This window comes from Oncorhynchus mykiss, chromosome 9 (assembly GCF_013265735.2).
Source record: "Oncorhynchus mykiss isolate Arlee chromosome 9, USDA_OmykA_1.1, whole genome shotgun sequence".
NCBI classification, from domain to species: domain Eukaryota; kingdom Metazoa; phylum Chordata; class Actinopteri; order Salmoniformes; family Salmonidae; genus Oncorhynchus; species Oncorhynchus mykiss.
The window spans coordinates 67,083,794-67,107,194 of NC_048573.1; the positions used below are offsets into that span (position 1 = coordinate 67,083,794).

The window sequence follows — 23,401 nt, forward strand, 5'->3', positions numbered from 1 at the left end:
TTCCTTATATGAACTGTAACTCGGTAAAATCTTTTAAATTGTTGCATGTTCCATTGATATTTTTTATTCAGTATAGTTAAAATTAATAGAAAAAATTAACGTAGACAATAAAAAACTATTTTGGAACAGATTCCTAAACCCAATCATCCCAACACAGACACCAAACACAGACTTATTGTCCTTTGTAACTCAATTAAAAGTCTTAAATTCTGTTTCCGAAAAAAGCACATGACTCCAGCAGGCCAGGTCTGGGTCTTAGAACAATGTCCTGCCAAACCACGTTAAGGTCATTATTTGATCAGACCTGGGTTCAACTACTATTTGAAATAATTTCAAATACTGTGGCTGAGCTTGATTGTGCTTGATTGTGCTTGCCTGGAACAGTTTTACCTCATTTCTATCAACATGTTAAATGTGCAACCAGAGGGAAAAAAACTCTGGACCACCTATACTCCACACACAGAGATGCACACAAAGCTCCCCCTCACCCTCCATTTGGCAAATTTGATCATAATTCTATCCTCCTGATTTCTGCTTACAAGCAAAAATGAAAAAAGAAAGCACCAGTAACTAGATCAATAAAAAAAGTGGTCAAATGAAGCACATGCTAAGTAAGCTACAGGATTGCTAGCACAGACTGGAATATGTTCCGGGATTCCTCCAATGGCATTGAGGAGTACACCACAGCTGTCATTGGCTTCATCAATAAGTGCATCGATGACGTCGTCCCCACAGTGACCGTACGTACGTACATACCCCAACCAGAAGCCATAGATTACAGGCAACATCCGCACTGAGCTAAAGGCTAGAGCTGCCGCTTTCAAGGAGCGGGACTCTAACCCGGAAGCTTATAAGAAATCCAGCTATGCCCTCCTATGAACCATCAAACAGGCAAAGCGTCAATACAGGACTAAGATCGAATCGTACTACACCGGCTCTGACGCTCGTCGGATGTGGCAGGGCCTGTAAACTATTACAGACTACAAAGGGAAGCACAGCCGAGAGCTGCCCAGTGACACGAGCCTACCGGACTAGCTAAACTACTTCTATGCTCGCTTCGAGGCAAATAACACTGAAACATGCATGAGAGCCCCAGCTGTACTGGAAGACAGTGTGGTCACGCTCTCCGCAGCCGATGTGAGTAAGACCTTTAGACAGGTCAACATTCACAAGAGTGCAGGGCCAAATGGATTACCAGGACGTGTACTGCGAGCATGTGCTGACCAACTGGCAAGTGTCTTCACTAACATTTTCAACCTCTCCCTGTCCGAGTCTGTAATACCAACATGTTTTAAGCAGACCACCATAGTGCCTGTGCCCAAGAACAATAAGGTAACCTGCCTAAATGACTATGACCCGTAGCACTCATGTCTGTAGCCATGAAGTGTTTTGAAAGGCCGGATAATGGCTCACAACAACACCATTATCCCAGAAACCATAGACCCACTCCAATTTTCATACCGCCCAAACAGATCCACAGATGCTGTCTCTATTGCACTCCACACTGCCCTTTCCCACCTGGACAAAAGGAACACCTATTTGAGAATGCTATCCATTGACTACAGCTCAGGGTTCAACACCATAGTGCCCTCAAAGCTCATTAATAAGGTAAGGATCCTGGGACTAAACACCTCCCTCTGCAACTGGATCCTGGACTTCCTGACAGGCCACCCCCAGGTGGCAAGGGTAGGTAACAACACATCCGCCACACTGATCCTCAACACGGAGGCCCCTCAGGGGTGCATGCTCAGCCCCCTCCTGTACTCCCTGTTCACTCATGACTGCTCGGCCAAGCACGACTCCAACCCCATCATTCAATTTGCCTATGACACAACAGTGGTAGGCCTGATCACAGACAACATCAAGACAGCCTATAGGGTGGAGGTCAGAGACCTGGCCATGTCATGCCAGGACAACAACCTCTCCCTCAACGTGATCAAGACAAAGGAGATGATTGTGGACTACAGGAAAAAGAAGACTGAGCATGCCCCCATTATCATTGACGGGGCTGCAGTGGAGCAGGTTGAGAGCTTCAAGTTCCTTGGTGTCCACATCACCAACAAACTAACAAGGTCCAAGCACACCATGACAGTCTTGAACTTGATATGTCAAAACATATCCCCCCTCAGGAGACTGAAAAGATTTGGCATGGGTCCCCAGATCCTCAAAAGGTTCTACAGCTGCACCATCGGAGGCAACTGCTCGGCCTCCGACCGCGAGGCACTACACAGGGCAGTATGAACTGCCCAGTACATCACTGGGGCCAAGCTTCCTGCCATCCAGGACCTCTATACCAGGTGGTGTCAGAGGAAGGCCCTGAAAATTGTCAAAGATTCCAGCCACCCTAGTCATAGACTGTTCTCTCTGCTATCACAGAGAAAGCGGTACCGGGGCGGCAAGTCTAGGTCCAAGAGGCTTCTAAACAGCTTCTACCCCCAAGCCATAAGACTCCTGAACATCTAGTCAAATGGCTACCCAGACTATTCACATTGCCCCCCTCCCCTCTCCACACCACTGCCACTCTCTGTTGTCATCTATGCATAGTCACTTTAATAACTCTACCTACATGCACATACTACCTCAACTAACCGGTGCATCCGCACATTGACTCTGTACCGGCACCCCCCTGTATATAGCCTCCACATTGACTCTGTACCGGCACCCCCGTGTATATAGCCTCCACATTGACTCTGTACCGGTACCCCCTGTATATATTGACTCTGTATCGGTACCCCCTGTATATATTGACTTTGTATCGGCACCCCCCTGTATATATTAATTGCACTGTCGGTTAGGGTCATTTCACTGCAAGGTATACACCCTATTGTATTCGGCGCATGTGACGAATAGCATTTGATTTGATTTGAACATTGGAACCTTAGAATGGCAAACACACCGAAATGGCAAACACACCGAAATGGCAAACACACCGAAATGGCAAACACACCGATCTGGGGAACTCCAGGCAGGTTAAATCAAACACTCAAAGTATATGAAAGATTTCAAATAATATTTAATTAATTCAATGTCCTTAATCTTTGGCTGGGTTCTGGTTCATTTGTCTGACATTCTGGTTCCCTGTGGGGTACCTCACGTGGGTAGTGTTCTGACAGGCTGGCCACACAGCAGGGAGTCTACAGAGGGCTGTGTTAATTAGGCCATCGGAAACATCTCCCACGGGATGCTACATAACACCAGCCACTGAGCCTGTTCAGTCTGATCTGATAGAACTGACCCCCTGGAGCTTGTTCAACAATGCCTGCCAAATACCGCTCCATCAAAACAGAACACGTTTTATTCATGCTTGACATGCTTCAGTTTTTGGATTCTGTGTATTTCATTGCCTCGGGGGTGGCAAGTAGCCTAAAGGACTCTTTTCCCTAAGTAGTGCAGAGGAGGCTAGTGGGAGGAGCAATAGGAGGACAGGCTCAATGTAATGGCTGGAATGAAATCAATGTTTCCATTTGTTTGATGTGTTTGGTACCATTCCATTGATTCCATTCCAGCCATTACAATGAGCCTGTCTTCTCCTCTGCCTCCTGTCTATAGCTCCTCTCACCAGCCTCCTCTGATATAGTGCACTATTTAAGGAATAGAGTGCAATTTGGGAAAAAGCCATAGTTTAAGACGCGGATGATAATGAAATGGGAACTGAACTGGTAACAAGAGGGCTACAGGTCTCTGATCCCAGGTTGTACCGTAGAACAAGGCACCCTCCAGGAGCATCGCACCGCGGCTGACGCTGCTCCTCTCAATGTGTGTGTGTGTGTGTGTGTGTGTGTCTTGGGAAAAAAGGCAAAGGACTAATTTCTATTCTACGTTTGTTCTGTCGTCACACTGTGTTGTGTCCTTGTTGTCGTACCTGACAAACAGTGATGATTAAGACTGTGCGTGTGTGTGTGTGTGTGTGTGTGTGTGTGTATGTGTGTGTGTGTGTGTGTGTGTGTGTGTGTGTGTTTCAGTAGTAGACAGTACCTGGCAGACGGTGATGATTAGTGCTGGCAGTAAGAACACTGCTAGGGTCATCCAGGTGATGTAGGCCTTGAGCCCCCACTGCTCAGCGAAGTGACCCCAGCACTCAAACTCTTCTGGAGACACCTCCGACCGCGAGAAAATGAAGAACTGAGGGAGGAAGGACGGGACAGATTGAGGAGGGGGGAGAGAGAGAGGGAAAAGGGCGAGGGTGGGAGGATGGATGGAGGGAGTGGTGAGGGAGTCAAAACCAAACACATTTCTAACTAACAGAAAAGGAGGCCACACTGTCTAGGAAACTTCCACTGAACAGACAGAAAATAAGCCGAAAATGGGTGTATCTTGAATTTGACTGCAGGCTCTGGGGTCAGGGCAGAAGTGTCCCTTTGAGACTTTTACTTAACCTTTAGTCATGCTGAGACCAACGCCTCTTTCACAGATCAGTCCTGTATACCCATCTATCCACATAAAACACATCAATATATACTACACACATCAGTATACACAACAATATACAGTATACATCAATATTCACATAAACACACAAAAAGCAAAACAAAAAGAGCCAGCTTGTCATCTATCTGGTGCACACATGAGGTAGCCTATACCGAGGTACTACCTGAGGTAGCCTATACCGAGGTACTACCTGAGGTAGCCAATACCGAGGTACTACCTGAGGTAGCCTATATCGAGGTACTACCTGAGGTAGCCTATACCGAGGTACTACCTGCGGTAGCCAATACCGAGGTACTACCTGAGGTAGCCTATATCGAGGTACTACCTGAGGTAGCCTATACCGAGGTACTACCTGCGGTAGCCTATATCGAGGTACTACCTGAGGTAGCCTATACCGAGGTACTACCTGAGGTAGCCAATACCGAGGTACTACCTGAGGTAGCCTATACCGAGGTACTACCTGAGGTAGCCAATACCGAGGTACTACCTGAGGTAGCCTATACCGAGGTACTACCTGAGGTAGCCTATACCGAGGTACTACCTGCGGTAGCCTATACCGAGGTACTACCTGAGGTAGCCTATACCGAGGTACTACCTGAGGTAGCCTATACCGAGGTACTACCTGCGGTAGCCTATACCGAGGTACTACCTGAGGTAGCCTATACCGAGGTACTACCTGAGGTAGCCTATACCGAGGTACTACCTGCGGTAGCCTATACCGAGGTACTACCTGAGGTAGCCTATATCGAGGTACTACCTGAGGTAGCCTATACCGAGGTACTACCTGAGGTAGCCTATACCGAGGTACTACCTGAGGTAGCCTATACCGAGGTACTACCTGCGGTAGCCTATACCGAGGTACTACCTGAGGTAGCCTATACCGAGGTACTACCTGAGGTAGCCTATACCGAGGTACTACCTGCGGTAGCCTATACCGAGGTACTACCTGAGGTAGCCTATACCGAGGTACTACCTGAGGTAGCCTATACCGAGGTACTACCTGCGGTAGCCTATACCGAGGTACTACCTGAGGTAGCCTATACCGAGGTACTACCTGAGGTAGCCTATACCGAGGTACTACCTGAGGTAGCCTATACCGAAGTACTACCTGAGGTAGCCTATACCGAGGTACTACCTGCGGTAGCCTATACCGAGGTACTACCTGAGGTAGCCTATACCGAGGTACTACCTGAGGTAGCCTATACCGAGGTACTACCTGAGGTAGCCTATACCGAGGTACTACCTGAGGTAGCCTATACCGAGGTACTACCTGAGGTAGCCTATACCGAGGTACTACCTGAGGTAGCCAATACCGAGGTACTACCTGAGGTAGCCTATACCGAGGTACTACCTGAGGTAGCCTATACCGAGGTACTACCTGAGGTAGCCAATACCGAGGTACTACCTGCGGTAGCCTATACCGAGGTACTACCTGAGGTAGCCAATACCGAGGTACTACCTGAGGTAGCCAATACCGAGGTACTACCTGCGGTAGCCTATACCGAGGTACTACCTGAGGTAGCCAATACCGAGGTACTACCTGAGGTAGCCAATACCGAGGTACTACCTGCGGTAGCCTATACCGAGGTACTACCTGCGGTAGCCAATACCGAGGTACTACCTGAGGTAGCCAATACCGAGGTACTACCTGCGGTAGCCTATACCGAGGTACTACCTGAGGTAGCCTATACCGAGGTACTACCTGAGGTAGCCTATACCGAGGTACTACCTGAGGTAGCCAATACCGAGGTACTACCTGAGGTAGCCTATACCGAGGTACTACCTGAGGTAGCCTATACCGAGGTACTACCTGCGGTAGCCAATACCGAGGTACTACCTGAGGTAGCCTATACCGAGGTACTACCTGAGGTAGCCTATACCGAGGTACTACCTGAGGTAGCCTATACCGAGGTACTACCTGAGGTAGCCTATACCGAGGTACTACCTGCGGTAGCCTATACCGAGGTACTACCTGAGGTAGCCTATACCGAGGTACTACCTGAGGTAGCCTATACCGAGGTACTACCTGAGGTAGCCTATACCGAAGTACTACCTGAGGTAGCCTATACCGAGGTACTACCTGCGGTAGCCTATACCGAGGTACTACCTGAGGTAGCCTATACCGAGGTACTACCTGAGGTAGCCTATACCGAGGTACTACCTGAGGTAGCCTATACCGAGGTACTACCTGAGGTAGCCTATACCGAGGTACTACCTGAGGTAGCCTATACCGAGGTACTACCTGAGGTAGCCAATACCGAGGTACTACCTGAGGTAGCCTATACCGAGGTACTACCTGAGGTAGCCTATACCGAGGTACTACCTGAGGTAGCCAATACCGAGGTACTACCTGCGGTAGCCTATACCGAGGTACTACCTGAGGTAGCCAATACCGAGGTACTACCTGAGGTAGCCAATACCGAGGTACTACCTGCGGTAGCCTATACCGAGGTACTACCTGAGGTAGCCAATACCGAGGTACTACCTGAGGTAGCCAATACCGAGGTACTACCTGCGGTAGCCTATACCGAGGTACTACCTGCGGTAGCCAATACCGAGGTACTACCTGAGGTAGCCAATACCGAGGTACTACCTGCGGTAGCCTATACCGAGGTACTACCTGAGGTAGCCTATACCGAGGTACTACCTGAGGTAGCCTATACCGAGGTACTACCTGAGGTAGCCAATACCGAGGTACTACCTGAGGTAGCCTATACCGAGGTACTACCTGAGGTAGCCTATACCGAGGTACTACCTGCGGTAGCCAATACCGAGGTACTACCTGAGGTAGCCTATACCGAGGTACTACCTGAGGTAGCCTATACCGAGGTACTACCTGAGGTAGCCTATACCGAGGTACTACCTGAGGTAGCCAATACCGAGGTACTACCTGAGGTAGCCTATACCGAGGTACTACCTGCGGTAGCCTATACCGAGGTACTACCTGAGGTAGCCTATACCGAGGTACTACCTGAGGTAGCCTATACCGAGGTACTACCTGCGGTAGCCTATACCGAGGTACTACCTGAGGTAGCCTATACCGAGGTACTACCTGCGGTAGCCTATACCGAGGTACTACCTGAGGTAGCCTATACCGAGGTACTACCTGAGGTAGCCTATACCGAGGTACTACCTGAGGTAGCCTATACCGAGGTACTACCTGAGGTAGCCTATACCGAGGTATTACCTGAGGTAGCCTATACCGAGGTATTACCTGAGGTAGCCTATACTGAGGTACTACCTGAGGTAGCCAATACCGAGGTACTACCTGAGGTAGCCTATACCGAGGTATTACCTGAGGTAGCCTATACCGAGGTACTACCTGAGGTAGCCAATACCGAGGTATTACCTGAGGTAGCCTATACCGAGGTATTACCTGAGGTAGCCTATACCGAGGTACTACCTGAGGTAGCCTATACCGAGGTACTACCTGCGGTAGCCTATACCGAGGTACTACATGAGGTAGCCAATACCGAGGTACTACCTGCGGTAGCCTATACCGAGGTACTACCTGAGGTAGCCTATACCGAAGTACTACCTGAGGTAGCCAATACCGAGGTACTACCTGCGGTAGCCTATACCGAGGTACTACCTGAGGTAGCCTATACCGAGGTACTACCTGAGGTAGCCTATACCGAGGTACTACCTGCGGTAGCCAATACCGAGGTACTACCTGAGGTAGCCTATACCGAGGTACTACCTGAGGTAGCCTATACCGAGGTACTACCTGAGGTAGCCTATACCGAGGTACTACCTGAGGTAGCCAATACCGAGGTACTACCTGAGGTAGCCTATACCGAGGTACTACCTGCGGTAGCCTATACCGAGGTACTACCTGAGGTAGCCTATACCGAGGTACTACCTGAGGTAGCCTATACCGAGGTACTACCTGAGGTAGCCTATACCGAGGTACTACCTGCGGTAGCCTATACCGAGGTACTACCTGAGGTAGCCTATACCGAGGTACTACCTGAGGTAGCCTATACCGAGGTACTACCTGAGGTAGCCTATACCGAGGTACTACCTGAGGTAGCCTATACCGAGGTATTACCTGAGGTAGCCTATACCGAGGTATTACCTGAGGTAGCCTATACTGAGGTACTACCTGAGGTAGCCAATACCGAGGTACTACCTGAGGTAGCCTATACCGAGGTATTACCTGAGGTAGCCTATACCGAGGTACTACCTGCGGTAGCCAATACCGAGGTATTACCTGAGGTAGCCTATACCGAGGTATTACCTGAGGTAGCCTATACCGAGGTACTACCTGAGGTAGCCTATACCGAGGTACTACCTGCGGTAGCCTATACCGAGGTACTACATGAGGTAGCCAATACCGAGGTACTACCTGCGGTAGCCTATACCGAGGTACTACCTGAGGTAGCCTATACCGAAGTACTACCTGAGGTAGCCAATACCGAGGTACTACCTGCGGTAGCCTATACCGAGGTACTACCTGAGGTAGCCTATACCGAGGTACTACCTGAGGTAGCCAATACCGAGGTACTACCTGCGGTAGCCTATACCGAGGTACTACCTGCGGTAGCCTATACCGAGGTACTACCTGAGGTAGCCTATACCGAGGTACTACCTGCGGTAGCCTATACCGAGGTACTACCTGAGGTAGCCTATACCGAAGTACTACCTGAGGTAGCCTATACCGAGGTACTACCTGAGGTAGCCTATACCGAAGTACTACCTGAGGTAGCCTATACCGAAGTACTACCTGAGGTAGCCTATACCGAGGTACTACCTGAGGTAGCCTATACCGAGGTACTACCTGAGGTAGCCTACACCGAGGTACTACCTGAGGTAGCCAATACCGAGGTACTACCTGCGGTAGCCAATACCGAGGTACTACCTATACTGAACAGTCAGGCCAGTGTCCCTACCTCCATCTTGTTCTGAGGACACGGCGCTGCTGCCAATCCCTGAGCTCACCTGTGTGAATTGTTTGTTTGTTTATAGTTATATTGCTCAATATCTCTCAATTTTGAAAGTGGATTTTACATTGCATGTATGACCCTGTTCATCCGGATTGCTGTAATATGCAAAAACATGTACAATCACTACACGAGGTTGTATGTAGTCAGTGAGTAAATCAACCACAACCAACCACAACTTCTCCTGTGAGTTTCTACTCTCTTTCAGAGATAAAGCTCACACTCTCCAAAACAGCAATGCATTGCCTGATGGTTGTTTCAAGTCAACAAGGGAAACTAAGAAGAAACGAGGCTCAAGAGGTGCTGTCAGAAACAGACAGACTACAGGGGTGGGAATGCCATCACCCGCTCCCAGTGATCACCCTGTCAAATGTGCGGTCACTAAATAATAACCACTCCAGAGAATGCATTTCCACTGCTTCAGAGTGCAATGGCGGCGAGCAGTTCTTGTGCTGACGTTGCTTCCAGAAGCAGTTTGGAACTCGGTAATGAGTGTTGCAACTGAGGACAGATCATTTTTACAAGCTTCGCAATTCAACACTCGGCGGTCCCGTTCTGTGAGCTTGTGTGGCCTACCACTTCTCGGATGAGCCGTTGTTGCTCCTAGATGTTTCCACTTCACAATAACAGCACTTACAGTTGACCGGAGCATCTCTAGCAAAGCAGAAATTTGACAAATTGACTTGTTGGAAAGCATCCTATGACAGTGTCACTTTGAAAGTCACTGAGCTCTTCAGTAAGGTCATTCTACTGGCTATGTTTGTCTATGGAGATTGCATGGCTGTGTGCTTGATTTTATACACCCGTCAGCAACACGTGTGGTAGAAATAGCCGAGTCTACTTATTTGAAGGGGTGTCCACATACTTTTAAATACACTGCTCAAAAAAATATAGGGAACACTTAAACAACACAATGTAACTCCAAGTCAATCACACTTCTGTGAAATCAAACTGTCCACTTAGGAAGCAACACTGATTGACAATACATTTCACATGCTGTTGTGCAAATGGAATAGACAACAGGTGGAAATTATAGGCAATTAGCAAGACACCCCCAATAAAGGAGTGGTTCTGCAGGTGATAACCACAGACCACTTCTCAGTTCCTATGCTTCCTGGCTGATGTTTTGGTCACTTTTGAATGCTGGCGGTGCTTTCACTCTAGTGGTAGCATGAGATGTAGTCTACAACCCACACAAGTGGCTCAGGTAGTGCAGCTCATCCAGGATGGCACATCAATGCTAGCTGTGGCAAGAAGGTTTGCTGTGTCTGTCAGCATAGTGTCCAGAGCATGGAGGCGCTACCAGGAGACAGGCCAGTACATCAGGAGACGTGGAGGAGGCCGTAGGAGGGCAACAACCCAGCAGCAGGACCGCTACCTCCGCCTTTGTGCAAGGAGGAGCAGGAGGAGCACTGCCAGAGCCCTGCAAAATGACCTCCAGCAGGCCACAAATGTGCATGTGTCTGCTCAAATGGTCAGAAACAGACTCCATGAGGGTGGTGTGAGGGCCCGACGTCCACAGGTGGGGGTTGTGCTTACAGCTCAACACCGTGCAGGATGTTTGGCATTTGCCAGAGAACACCAAGATTGGCAAATTCGCCGCTCTTCACAGATGAAAGCAGGTTCACACTGAGCACATGTGACAGATGTGACAGTCTGGAGACGCCGTGGAGAACGTTCTGCTGCCTGCAACATCCTCCAGCATGACCAGTTTGGCGGTGGGTCAGTCATGGTGTGGGGTGGCATTTCTTTGGGGGGCCGCACAGCCTTCCATTCGCTCGCCAGTGGTAGCCTGACTGCCATTAGGTACCAAGATGAGATCCTCAGACCCCTTGTGAGACCATATGCTGGTGCGGTTGGCCCTTGGTTCCTCCTAATGCAAGACAATGCTAGACCTCATGTGGTTGGAGTGTGTCAGCAGTTCCTGCAAGAAGAAGGCATTGATGCTATGGACTGGCCCGCCCATTCCTCAAACCTGAATCCAATGGAGCACATCTGGGACATCATGTCTCGCTCCATCCACCAACGCCACGTTGCACCACAGACTGTCCAGGAGTTGGCGGATGCTTTAGTCCAGGTCTGGGAGGAGATCCCTCAGGAGACCATCCGCCACCTCATCAGGAGCATGCCCAGGCGTTGTAGGGAGGTCATACAGGCACATGGAGGCCACACACACTACTGAGCCTCATTTTGACTTGTTTTAAGGACATTACATCAAAGTTGGATCAGCCTGTAGTGTGGTTTTCCACTTTAATTTTGAGTGTGACTCCAAATCCAGACCTCCATGGGTTGATAAATTTGATTTCCATTGATAACTTTTGTGTGATTTTGTTGTCCGCACATTCAACTATGTAAAGAAAAAAGTATTTATTAAGAATATTTCATTCATTCAGATCTAGGATGTGTTATTTTAGTATTCCCTTTATTTTTTTGAGCAGTGTATATATAGTGTACGTGCCTGGACCTAACAATAAGGAAGCTGCTGACAGGATTACAGACTGGTTCAATGCTTCAATTTCACGATCGGCTGACCAGACAGCATTTGTGCTTGGGGATTTTAATACGCTCTCTCCTCCCCACTCTGCAACAGTACGTCACTTGTCCGACTCGCTCAACGCACATTGTGGAACAGTGTTGTGGCAACATAGATGACACATACAAGGCAGTGTGCAGAGCATCCATCAGGAAATCAGACCATAACGTTGTCCGTCTCCTATCGAGATACAGCCAGCTGGTGAAATGCAGAAAACCTGTAGAGAAATCCATTCAGGCATGGAAAGAGGAGAGCAGGGAGGAGCTCAAGGACTGCTTTGATGTCACAGACTGTGGGGGGTTCTTTGACTGTTGTAGGGAACCCCATGAGTTGACAGACAATATCACATCTTACATCCAGTTCTGTGAGGATACTGTCATTAACACAAAATTTGTCAGAGTATTTCCCTAAAACAAGCCAAGGGTGTCTAAGAAATTGAAAATTAAATTAAGTTTTCTTTCCTGAAAGTAGATACGGATGCTGTAAAGGAGAAAGAAAATGAATTTAGGTCAAACATGTGGAAAGCTAAAAGTGGAGCTGAGGTTCTGTACAGGCAATCCAAGACAAGCATGGGACGGAATGCAATGATGGGCGGAGAGAGGAAGAGAACAGAGAACAATCCAAGACAAGCATGGGACGGAATGCAGTGATGGGAGGAGAGAGGAAGAGAACAGAGAACAATCCAAAACAAGCATGGGACGGAATGCAGTGATGGGAAGAGAGAGGAAGAGAACAGAGAACAATCCAAAACAAGCATGGGACGGAATGCAATGATGGGAGGAGAGAGGAAGAGAACAGAGAACAATCCAAGACAAGCATGGGACAGAATGCAATGATGGGAGGAGAGAGGAAGAGAACAGAGAACAATCCAAAACAAGCATGGGACGGAATGCAATGATGGGAGGAGAGAGGAAGAGAACAGAGAACAATCAAAGACAAGCATGGGACGGAATGCAATGATGGGAGGAGAGAGGAAGAGAACAGAGAACAATCCAAGACAAGCATGGGACGGAATGCAGTGATGGGAGGAGAGAGGAAGAGAACAGAGAACAATCCAAAACAAGCATGGGACGGAATGCAATGATGGGAGGAGAGAGGAAGAGAACAGAGAACAATCCAAGACAAGCATGGGACGGAATGCAGTGATGGGAGGAGAGAGGAAGAGAACAGAGAACAATCACATTGCAGACTGTACATCCTTTGTAAATGACCTTAAGGAAGATTTGACACCGTTGATTTTTAAAGACGAATGTCAACCAAATATGTGACAGCATCCCCAATTCCTCTCCTGTTCAGATACCAGAGAACAAGGTGGCCTCATGCCTGTCACATATTAAGCCACACAAAGCATCGGGACCTATAAGGCACAGAGGGAGACTGAGGATGCTACCCTGACCTTGGTGAACATGGTGGGTAGTCAGTCACCTTCAACATGCAAAATCATATGCACACATTTTAGTTATTGATTTTAGTTCAGCTTTCAATACAATGCATATACACACACTGCTGAAATGACTGCTGGACTTGAATGTCACCGGAGGCCTCACATGTTGGATCATGGACTTTTTAACTGACTGACCACAGAGGGTCCTCAGGAATGGGGCCCTCTCTGATTAATTGACCCTGACCACAGAGGGTCCTCAGGAATGGGGCCCTCTCTGATTAACTGACCCTGACCACAGAGGGTCCTCAGGAATGGGGCGCTCTCTGATTAACTGACCCTGACCACAGAGGGTCCTCAGGAATGGGGCCCTCTCTGATTAACTGACCCTGACCACAGAGGGTCCTCAGGAAAGGGGCCCTCTCTGATTAACTGACCCTGACCACAGAGGGTCCTCAGGAATGGGGCCCTCTCTGATTAACTGACCCTGACCACAGAGGGTCCTCAGGAAAGGGGCCCTCTCTGATTAACTGACCCTGACCACAGAGGGTCCTCAGGAATGGGGCCCTCTCTGATTAACTGACCCTGACCACAGAGGGTCCTCAGGAATGGAGCCCTCTCTGATTAACTGACCCTGACCACAGAGGGTCCTCAGGAAAGGGGCCCTCTCTGATTAACTGACCCTGACCACAGAGGGTCCTCAGGAATGGGGCCCTCTCTGATTAACTGACCCTGACCACAGAGGGTCCTCAGGAAAGGGGCCCTCTCTGATTAACTGACCCTGACCACAGAGGGTCCTCAGGAATGGGGCCCTCTCTGATTAACTGACCCTGACCACAGAGGGTCCTCAGGAATGGGGCCCTCTCTGATTAACTGACCCTGACCACAGAGGGTCCTCAGGAATGGGGCCCTCTCTGATTAACTGACCCTGACCACAGAGGGTCCAGTGGAGATGTTTGAGCGTTTCAAAGACCTAGGGACACAAATTGAGGACAAGCTGAGCTTTACAGAGAATGCAGACATTTGCCCGTGCCTGTTTCTAATCAGGAAATTGAAAGGGTTTGGGGTCAGCCAGGATGTTCTTGAGAGGGTGTACAGCAGCTTGGTGGAGAGCATCCTCATGTTCAATATGACATTATGGTCATCTGAGCGAGAGGAACAAAAGCAAACTGACTGGAATGGTAAACACGGCCAGCAAAGTAACTGGTTGATCACAGGCACATTTGAGCAGTCTGTTCCACAAGGCAACCAAAAAGAAGACACGTGGGCGACCCCTCCCACCCTCTACACCCTCAGGTGGAGACCCCTCCCACCCTCTACACCCTCCAAAAAGAAGACACGTGGGCGACCCCTCCCACCCTCTACACCCTCAGGTGGAGACCCCTCCCACCCTCTACACCCTCAGTTGGAGACCCCTCCCACCCTCTACACCCTCAGATGGAGACCCCTCCCACCCTCTACACCCTCAGGTGGAGACGCCTCCCACCCTCTACTACACCCTCAGGTGGAGACCCCTCCCTCACTCTACACCCTCAGGTGGAGACCCCTCCCACCCTCTACACCCTCAGGTGGAGACCCCTCCCACCCTCTACACCCTCAGGTGGAGACCCCTCCCACCCTCTACACCCTCAGGTGGAGACCCCTCCCACCCTCTACACCCTCAGGTGGAAACCCCTCCCACCCTCTACACCCTCAGGTGGAGACCCCTCCCACCCTCTACACCCTCAGATGGAGACCCCTCCCACCCTCTATACCCTCAGGTGGAGACCCCTCCCACCCTCTACTACACCCTCAGGTGGAGACCCCTCCCTCACTCTACACCCTCAGGTGGAGACCCCTCCCACCCTCTACACCCTCAGGTGGAGACCCCTCCCACCCTCTACACCCTCAGATGGAGACCCCTCCCACCCTCTACACCCTCAGGTGGAGACCCCTCCCACCCTCTACTACACCCTCAGGTGGAGACCCCTCCCTCACTCTACACCCTCAGGTGGAGACCCCTCCCACCCTCTACACCCTCAGGTGGAGACCCCTCCCACCCTCTACACCCTCAGGTGGAGACCCCTCCCACCCTCTACACCCTCAGGGGGAGACCCCTCCCACCCTCTACTACACCCTCAATTCGTAAGGTTTCCCTCTGGCAGACGCTTCAGGCCAAGTGCTGTTGCTTGTGCTGTAGGACTACTATCTGCATTGTAAATTGTACCGGTATATGTACTCATCTATCCAGTGCAGTTGGAGCAGTAGTCATTTGTGAGCGAATGTATCAATGTCCTCTATGTTTTCAGTTTACGCAGTAGGATGGACTGACTGGTTTAAGTGTGTGTGATGTGAGAATGTATGTGCATGTGATTATTTTAATGTCAGGTGATGCCAAGTATACATTTCCATCCTGGATGGGAAATCTACTTTTATTCTATTCTATTTATTCTATCTTCTTCTGAGGGCAGCTCTACCCCCATCTTGTTCTGAGGGCAGCTCTACCCCCATCTTGTTCTGAGGGCAGCTCTACCCCCATCTTGTTCTGAGGGCAGCTCTACCCCCATCTTGTTCTGAGGGCAGCTCTACCTCCATCTTGTTCTGAGGGCAGCTCTACCCCCATCTTGTTCTGAGGGCAGCTCTACCTCCATCTTGTTCTGAGGGCAGCTCTACCTCCATCTTATTCTGAGGGCAGCTCTACCTCCATCTTGTCCTGAGGGCAGCTCTACCTCCATCTTGTTCTGAGGGCAGCTCTACCTCCATCTTGTTCTGAGGGCAGCTCTACCTCCATCTTGTCCTGAGGGCAGCTCTACCTCCATCTTGTCCTGAGGGCAGCTCTACCTCCATCTTGTTCTGAGGGCAGCTCTACCTCCATCTTGTTCTGAGGGCAGGTCTACCTCCATCTTGTTCTGAGGGCAGCTCTACCTCCATCTTGTTCTGAGGGCAGCTCTACCTCCATCTTGTCCTGAGGGCAGCTCTACCTCCATCTTGTTCTGAGGGCAGCTCTACCTCCATCTTGTTCTGAGGGCAGCTCTACCTCCATCTTGTCCTGAGAGCAGGTCTACCTCCATCTTGTTCTGAGGGCAGCTCTACCTCCATCTTGTTCTGAGGGCAGCTCTACCTCCATCTTGTTCTGAGGGCAGCTCTACCTCCATCTTGTTCTGAGGGCAGCTCTACCTCCATCTTGTCCTGAGGGCAGCTCTACCTCCATCTTGTCCTGAGGGCAGCTCTACCTCCATCTTGTTCTGAGGGCAGCTCTACCTCCATCTTGTTCTGAGGGCAGCTCTACCTCCATCTTGTCCTGAGGGCAGCTCTACCTCCATCTTGTTCTGAGGGCAGCTTTACCCCCATCTTGTCCTGAGGGCAGCTCTACCTCCATCTTGTTCTGAGGGCAGCTCTACCTCCATCTTGTTCTGAGGGCAGCTCTACCTCCATCGTGTTCTGAGGGCAGCTCTACCTCCATCTTGTCCTGAGGGCAGCTCTACCTCCATCTTGTTCTGAGGGCAGCTCTACCTCCATCTTGTCCTGAGTGCAGCTCGACCTCCATCTTGTTCTGAGGGCAGCTCTACCTCAAGGTTTGTTGGGTGAAGTCAACGGTGGTCAAGCTTAAATCAACGGTAAGTAGGCAGAGGCTGTCATGTAAGGGCTAGGGTTAGGGTTGAGCCGGGATGTGGACATGAGGCTAGGGTTAGGGATGAGGCTGGGGTTAGGGTTGAGCCGGGATGTGGACATGAGGCTAGGGTTAGGGATGAGGCTAGGGTTAGGGTTGAGCCGGGATGTGGACATGAGGCTAGGGTTAGGGATGAGGCTAGGGTTAGGGTTGAGCTGGGATGTGGACATGAGGCTAGGGTTAGGGATGAGGCTAGGGTTAGGGTTGAGCTGGGATGTGGACATGAGGCTAGGGTTAGGGTTGAGCTGGGATGTGGTCATGAGGCTAGGGTTAGGGATGAGGCTAGGGTTAGGGTTGAGCTGGGATGTGGACATGAGGCTAGGGTTAGGGATGAGGCTAGGGTTAGGGTTGAGCTGGGATGTGGACATGAGGCTAGGGTTAGGGATGAGGCTAGGGTTAGGGTTGAGCTGGGATGTGGACATGAGAACAGGGTTAGGGATGAGGCTAGGGTTAGGGTTGAGCTGGTATGTGGACATGAGACTAGGGTTAGGGTTAGGCTGGGTTGTGGACATGAGGCTAGGGTTAGGGTTGAGCTGGGATGTGGACATGAGGCTAGGGTTAGGGATGAGGCTAGGGTTAGGTTTGAGCTGGGATGTGGACATGAGACTAGGGTTAGGGATGAGGCTAGGGTTAGGGTTGAGCTGGGTTGTGGACATGAGGCTAGGGTTAGGGTTGAGCTGGGATGTGGACATGAGGCTAGGGTTAGGGATGAGGCTAGGGTTAGGGTTGAGCTGGGATGTGGACATGAGGCTAGGGTTAGGGTTGAGCTGGGATGTGGACATGAGGCTAGGGTTAGGGTTGAGCTGGGATGTGGACATGAGCCTAGAGTTAGAGATGAGGCTAGGGTTAGGGTTGAGCTGGGATGTGGACATGAGGCTAGGGTTAGGGATGAGGCTAGGGTTAGGGTTGAGCTGGGATGTGGATGAGGGTTAGGGATGATGCTAGGGTTAGGGTTGAGCTGGGATGTGGATGAGGGTTAGGGATGAGGCTAGGGTTAGGGTTGAGCTGGGATGTGGACATGAGGCTAGGGTTAGGGATGAGGCTAGGGTTAGGGTTGAGCTGGGATGTGGACATGAGGCTAGGGTTAGGGATCAGGCTAGGGTTAGGGTTGAGCTGGGATGTGGACATGAGACTAGGGTTGGGGATGAGGCTAGGGTTAGGGTTGAGCTGGGATGTGGACATGAGGCTAGGGTTAGGGATGAGGCTAGGGTTAGGGTTGAGCTGGGATGTGGATGAGGGTTAGGGATGATGCTAGGGTTAGGGTTGAGCTGGGATGTGGATGAGGGTTAGGGATGAGGCTAGGGTTAGGGTTGAGCTGGGATGGGAACATGAGGCTAGGGTTAGGGATGAGGCTAGGGTTAGGGTTGAGCTGGGATGTGGACATGAGGCTAGGGGTAGGTTTAATGTCCCCTACAGTACCTACCTGTGGTTTGGAGAGAAGTAGGGTCAGGCCCCATGATAGGGTTAGGGTCAGGTTTAGGGTCGGGGTTAGGGTTAGGGTCAGGGTTAGGGTCAGGGTCAGGGTTAGGGTTGGGGTCAGGGTTAGGGTCGGGGTTAGGGTCAGGGTTAGGGTCAGGGGGCAGTGATAGCGTTCCTACCTGTGGTATGGAGAGCAGTAGGGCCAAGCCCCAGGCCGTCATGATAGGGGTGTTCCAGCGTGACACAGACCCACCACGGTAGGCTTGTAGTGGGCAGCAGATGGCATAGTGCCGATCTACCGTCATGGCAACGATCATATAGGAGGACGCGAACATCCCTACGATCTGCAGGTACTTTACTGAGCGACACAGAAAATCCGGCCCCTGGAACCTTCCTGTGATGTCCCATACCAGCTGGGGAAGTACCTAAGGGACGGACAGGAAACAGGAGGATATTAAACTTTGCTATGTTAGATACTAGCATACTACTTAGAATCCATTAATCAATACATGATGCTAGTGTGGATATAGAAACAGAGTAGACTAGCTCCTAAAGCAATGGAATAAAAAATAATATTTATTTGAATGATCAGGCCATTTCCATTGTGTTTTGAGAACTGCGCCCAGTCCACCACACAATGGTGGGCGAATGTGTGCTTAACTGACAGGTCCACACTCAATACATAAGTGCAGCCAGTATGTCAGTGCGTTAGAGGGTTGGGGAATAGTTGACTCATTCATATTGTTATAATCAAAGCCATTAGTAAACATACTAGAGTGGTCATGCTAGCTAGCTGTACCGTAACAATATGTCCTCATTACATAGATCACTCATAGGCTACTGATTTTGAGTACACCAATGTGGTGCCTAGCAACCAGAACAGGGTTGGGATCAATCTCAAGAAAACTGGAGTCGACTCCATACCCTGAGATGTCAGTCTCACCTGGAACAGCGCCACCACCAGGTCAGCAAGACACAGGTTGACCATGAACAGGTGCATGGGAGCGTTTTGTTTCCTCCTGCGAAGCAGCACCCACAGTACAAAGCCGTTTCCCAGGGTAGTCAGGGCCAGTACCAGGCCCAGCACCCCTATCTCGGCCCGGGCCAGGCCCAGATCCCTCACCCTGGGCTGGGGTAAGGCTTGGGGTGTGGTGGTTGAGGCGTTCTCTGGGATAATCCAATAGTAGGACCCTGCGCCTCCATGAGAACTGTTGAGGGACGTGAAGTCGGAGAAGAGGGAGGAAGTGAGGTTGTTTCTTCCTGCCGTCGCAGATGTCAGAGAGGAGTGGCCTAATCCATCCCAACCCGTTTTCTCTGAGATACTTTCCATGCCTAAGTAATAACAAAAATAAAACAACAGAAACCTTAGAAAAATAATACGATAAAATCGCTTCCTGAGTTTGTTTGTGGAGGGAGAGGGCACAGAGGGCCTGTGGAAATAACCGAGTGCTAAATCCCAACTCCGGTCTCTACAAGGAGCATGCGAGTCACAAGCTTACCTTGTTTGTTTACGTTAAAATAAACATTTCGGGTTAAGATCTGATAATAAACCATTGGTTTGTTAGTTTGGGATAATCCCATTTTTATTAAATTATATTCAATTGCCCCCCAATTTGTTGGACAGACGAGTTGTCTTACTATCCCTCTCCCCTTCCTTCCTACGTCTTATCACTGTCTCTGTCCAGACATCTTGTCATAACTTCTGGCATCTTTCATTGACTTCTTCCAAGGTCAATATAACAGGCACAAACTCTGTGATTTTGGGAATAGAGCTTCATGCTTCTAGCAAGGAAATGGAAGAGCGAGAGAGACAGAGGGAGAGTGAGTGAGTGAGTGAGTGAGTGAGACAGCCAGACAAAGAGTGAGAGAGAGAGAGAGATATATATATAGAGCGATAGAGACAGCAAGAGAGAGACAGAGCACTAAAATAGGCCCCATTAGGGCCAGCGCAGACTCTTTGTTTCATTGATTGTGATCTTCCTGGTAGGTTTTGTCATGAAGATTTAAATAACTTTTACAGGTCATTTCATTGTCTTGTAATAAAACAAACATTTGACGGCCTTATCATTCATCACCATTACCACAAAATTATTATGTTTGAACAACACAGTCAAACACAATATTTAATCAAACAAGTCAAATATTGTCAAGTGATTCAACTTTTCAACGTATTGCATATTTCCTGTCAGTGTGTATGTAGGTCAGTAAAGCTGTGCTTTTATGGAACACTTCTACAGTATAGACGGGTTGGTTGTTTAGCAACTAAATCAAGGTGTGCGCAACTATGGGACAAAATAGAACGGGTTGGCTTAAATTATTGACAACATGTAAGCTATATTTTGTTTCCAATGTTAATTGAAAACATAAATAAATTAGCACAATTAGCACTTGTTTGTCAAATACATTGTTACATATGTTGGTTATCTAGATAGCAAATGTTAGTCATATTAACATTGATATGAAATCAGTCAAAACATCCAGAATCACAACAACAGGCTGACTTCTGCGCTATGGAAGTGCGCACATCGTTTTTGTGATGTTGTCAGCCAACCCATCTATGTCTGTTGGTAACAGTTCCACAGTGTTGGTAACAGTTCTACAGTGTTGGTAACAGTTATACAGTGTTGGTAAAAGTTATACAGTGTTGGTAACAGTTCTACAGTGTTGGTAAAAGTTCCAAAGTGTGAATGTTGGTAACAGTTCTACAGTGTGTATGTTGGTAACAGTTCCACAGTGTTGGTAACAGTTCCACAGTGTTGATAACAGTTCTACAGTGTTGGTAACCGTTCTACAGTGTTGGTAACAGTTCAATTGTGTTGGTAACAGTTCTACAGTGTTGGTAACAGTTCCACAGTGTTGGTAACAGTTCAATGGTGTTGGTAACAGTTCTACAGTGTTGGTAACAGTTCTACAGTGTGTCTGTTGGTAACAGTTCCACAGTGTTGGTAACCGTTCTACAGATCAGTAACCGCTACGGTGTTGGAAACAGTTCTACAGTGTTGGTAACAGTTTCACAGTGTTGGTAACAATTCCACAGTGTTGGGAACAGTTCCACAGTGTTGGTAACAGTTCCACAATGTTGGTAACAGTTCTACAGTGTTGGTAACAGTTCATCAGTGTTAGTAACAGTTCCACAGTTTTGGTAACAGTTAACAGTTCCACAGTGTTGGTAACAGTTCTACAGTGTTGGCAACAGTTCTACAGTGCGTCTGTTGGTGACAGTTCCACAGTGTTGGTAACAGTTCCACAATGTTGGTAACAGTTCTACAGTGTTGGTAACAGTTCCTCAGTGTTGGTAACAGTTCCACAGTGTTGGTAACAGTTAACAGTTCCACAGTGTTGGTAACCATTCTACAGTGTTGGTAACAGTTCCTCAGTGTTGGTAACAGTTCCACAGTGTTGGTAACAGTTAACAGTTCCACAGTGTTGGTAACCATTCTACAGTGTTGGTGACAGTTCCACAGTGTTGGTAACAGTTCCACAATGTTGGTAACAGTTCTACAGTGTTGGTAACAGTTCCTCAGTGTTGGTAACAGTTCCACAGTGTTGGTAACAGTTAACAGTTCTACAGTGTTGGTAACAGTTCTACAGTGTTGGTAACAGTTCCAAGCTTTTGCTAATAGTTCTACAGTGTTGGTAACAGTTCCACAGTGTTGGTAACCATTCTACAGTGTTGGTAACCGTTCTACAGTATTGGTAACAGTTCTACAGTGTTGGTAACAGTTCCAAGCTTTTGCTAATAGTTCTACAGTGTTGGTAACAGTTCCACAGTGTTGGTAACCGTTCTACAGTGTTGGTAACCGTTCTACAGTGTTGGTAACAGTTCCACAGTGTTGGTAACAGTTCCACACTGTGTCTGGTGGTAACAGTTCCACACTGTGTCTGGTGGTAACAGTTCCACACTGTGTCTGGTGGTAACAGTTCTACAGTGTGTCTGTTGGTAACAGTTCAACAGTGTTGGTAACAGTTCTGCATTGTGTCTGTTGGTGACAGTTCTACAGTGTGTCTGTTGGTAACAGGTCCAAAGTGTTGGTAACAGTTTTACAGTGTTGGTAACAGTTCTACAGTGTTGTAAACAGTTCTACAGTGTTGATAACAGTTCTATAGGGTGTCTGTTGGTAACAGGTCTACTGTGTGTCTGTTGGTGACAGTTCTACAGTGTGTCTGTTGGCAATAGTTCCACAGTGTTGGTAACAGTTCTACAGTGTGTCTGTTGGTAACAGTTCTACAATGTTGGTAACAGTTCTACAGTGTGTCTATTGGTAACAGTTCTACAGTGTGTCTGTTGGTAACAGTTCCAAAGTGTGTCTGTTGGTAACAGTTCTACAGTGTTGGTAACAGTTATACATTGTGTATGTTGGTAACAGTTCCACAGTTTGTATGTTGGTAACAGTTCCACAGTGCTGGAAACAGTTCTACAGTGTTGGTAACAATTCCACAGTGTTGGTAACAATTCCACAGTGTTGGTAACCGTTCTGCAGTGTTGGTAACATTTCCACAGTGTTGGTAACAGTTATACAGTGTGTCTGTTGGTAACAGTTCCACAGTGTTGGTAACAGTTCCACAGTGTTGGTAACCATTCTACAGTGTTAGAAACAGTTATACAGTGTTGGTAACAGTTCCACAGTGTTGGTAACAGTTCCACCATGTGTCTGGTGGTAACAGTTCGACAGTGTGTCTGTTGGTAACAGTTCCACAGTGTTGGTAACAGTTCTGCAGTGTGTCTGTTGGTGACAGTTCTACAGTGTGTCTGTTGGTAACAGTTCCAAAGTGTTGGTAAGAGTTTTACAGTGTTGGTAACAGTTCTACAGTGTTGGAAACAGTTCTATAGTGTTGATAACAGTTATACAGGGTGTCTGTTGGTAACAGTTCTACAGTGTGTCTGTTGGTAACAGTTCCACAGTGTTGGTAACAGTTCTGCAGTGTGTCTGTTGGTGACAGTTCTACAGTCTGTCTGTTGGTAACAGTTCCAAAGTGTTGGTAAGAGTTTTACAGTGTTGGTAACAGTTCTACAGTGTTGGAAACAGTTCTATAGTGTTGATAACAGT

At 48.8% G+C, this 23,401-nt stretch overlaps 1 protein-coding gene across 1 annotated transcript in view; it reads right to left on the reverse strand.

Moving 5' to 3' along the window:
• Nucleotides 1–23,401, reverse strand: part of LOC110531244 (vasopressin V2 receptor) — a 63,922-nt gene that overhangs the window by 14,478 nt on the left and 26,043 nt on the right. The window contains exons 2-4 of the mRNA XM_036988772.1: nt 19,297–19,685; nt 18,533–18,778; nt 3,976–4,122 (exon numbers count right to left, since the gene is read on the reverse strand). Coding sequence (XP_036844667.1) covers nt 3,976–4,122; nt 18,533–18,778; nt 19,297–19,683 — 780 coding nt within the window. The 5' untranslated portion in view covers nt 19,684–19,685. The remainder of the gene's footprint in view (nt 1–3,975; nt 4,123–18,532; nt 18,779–19,296; nt 19,686–23,401) is intronic.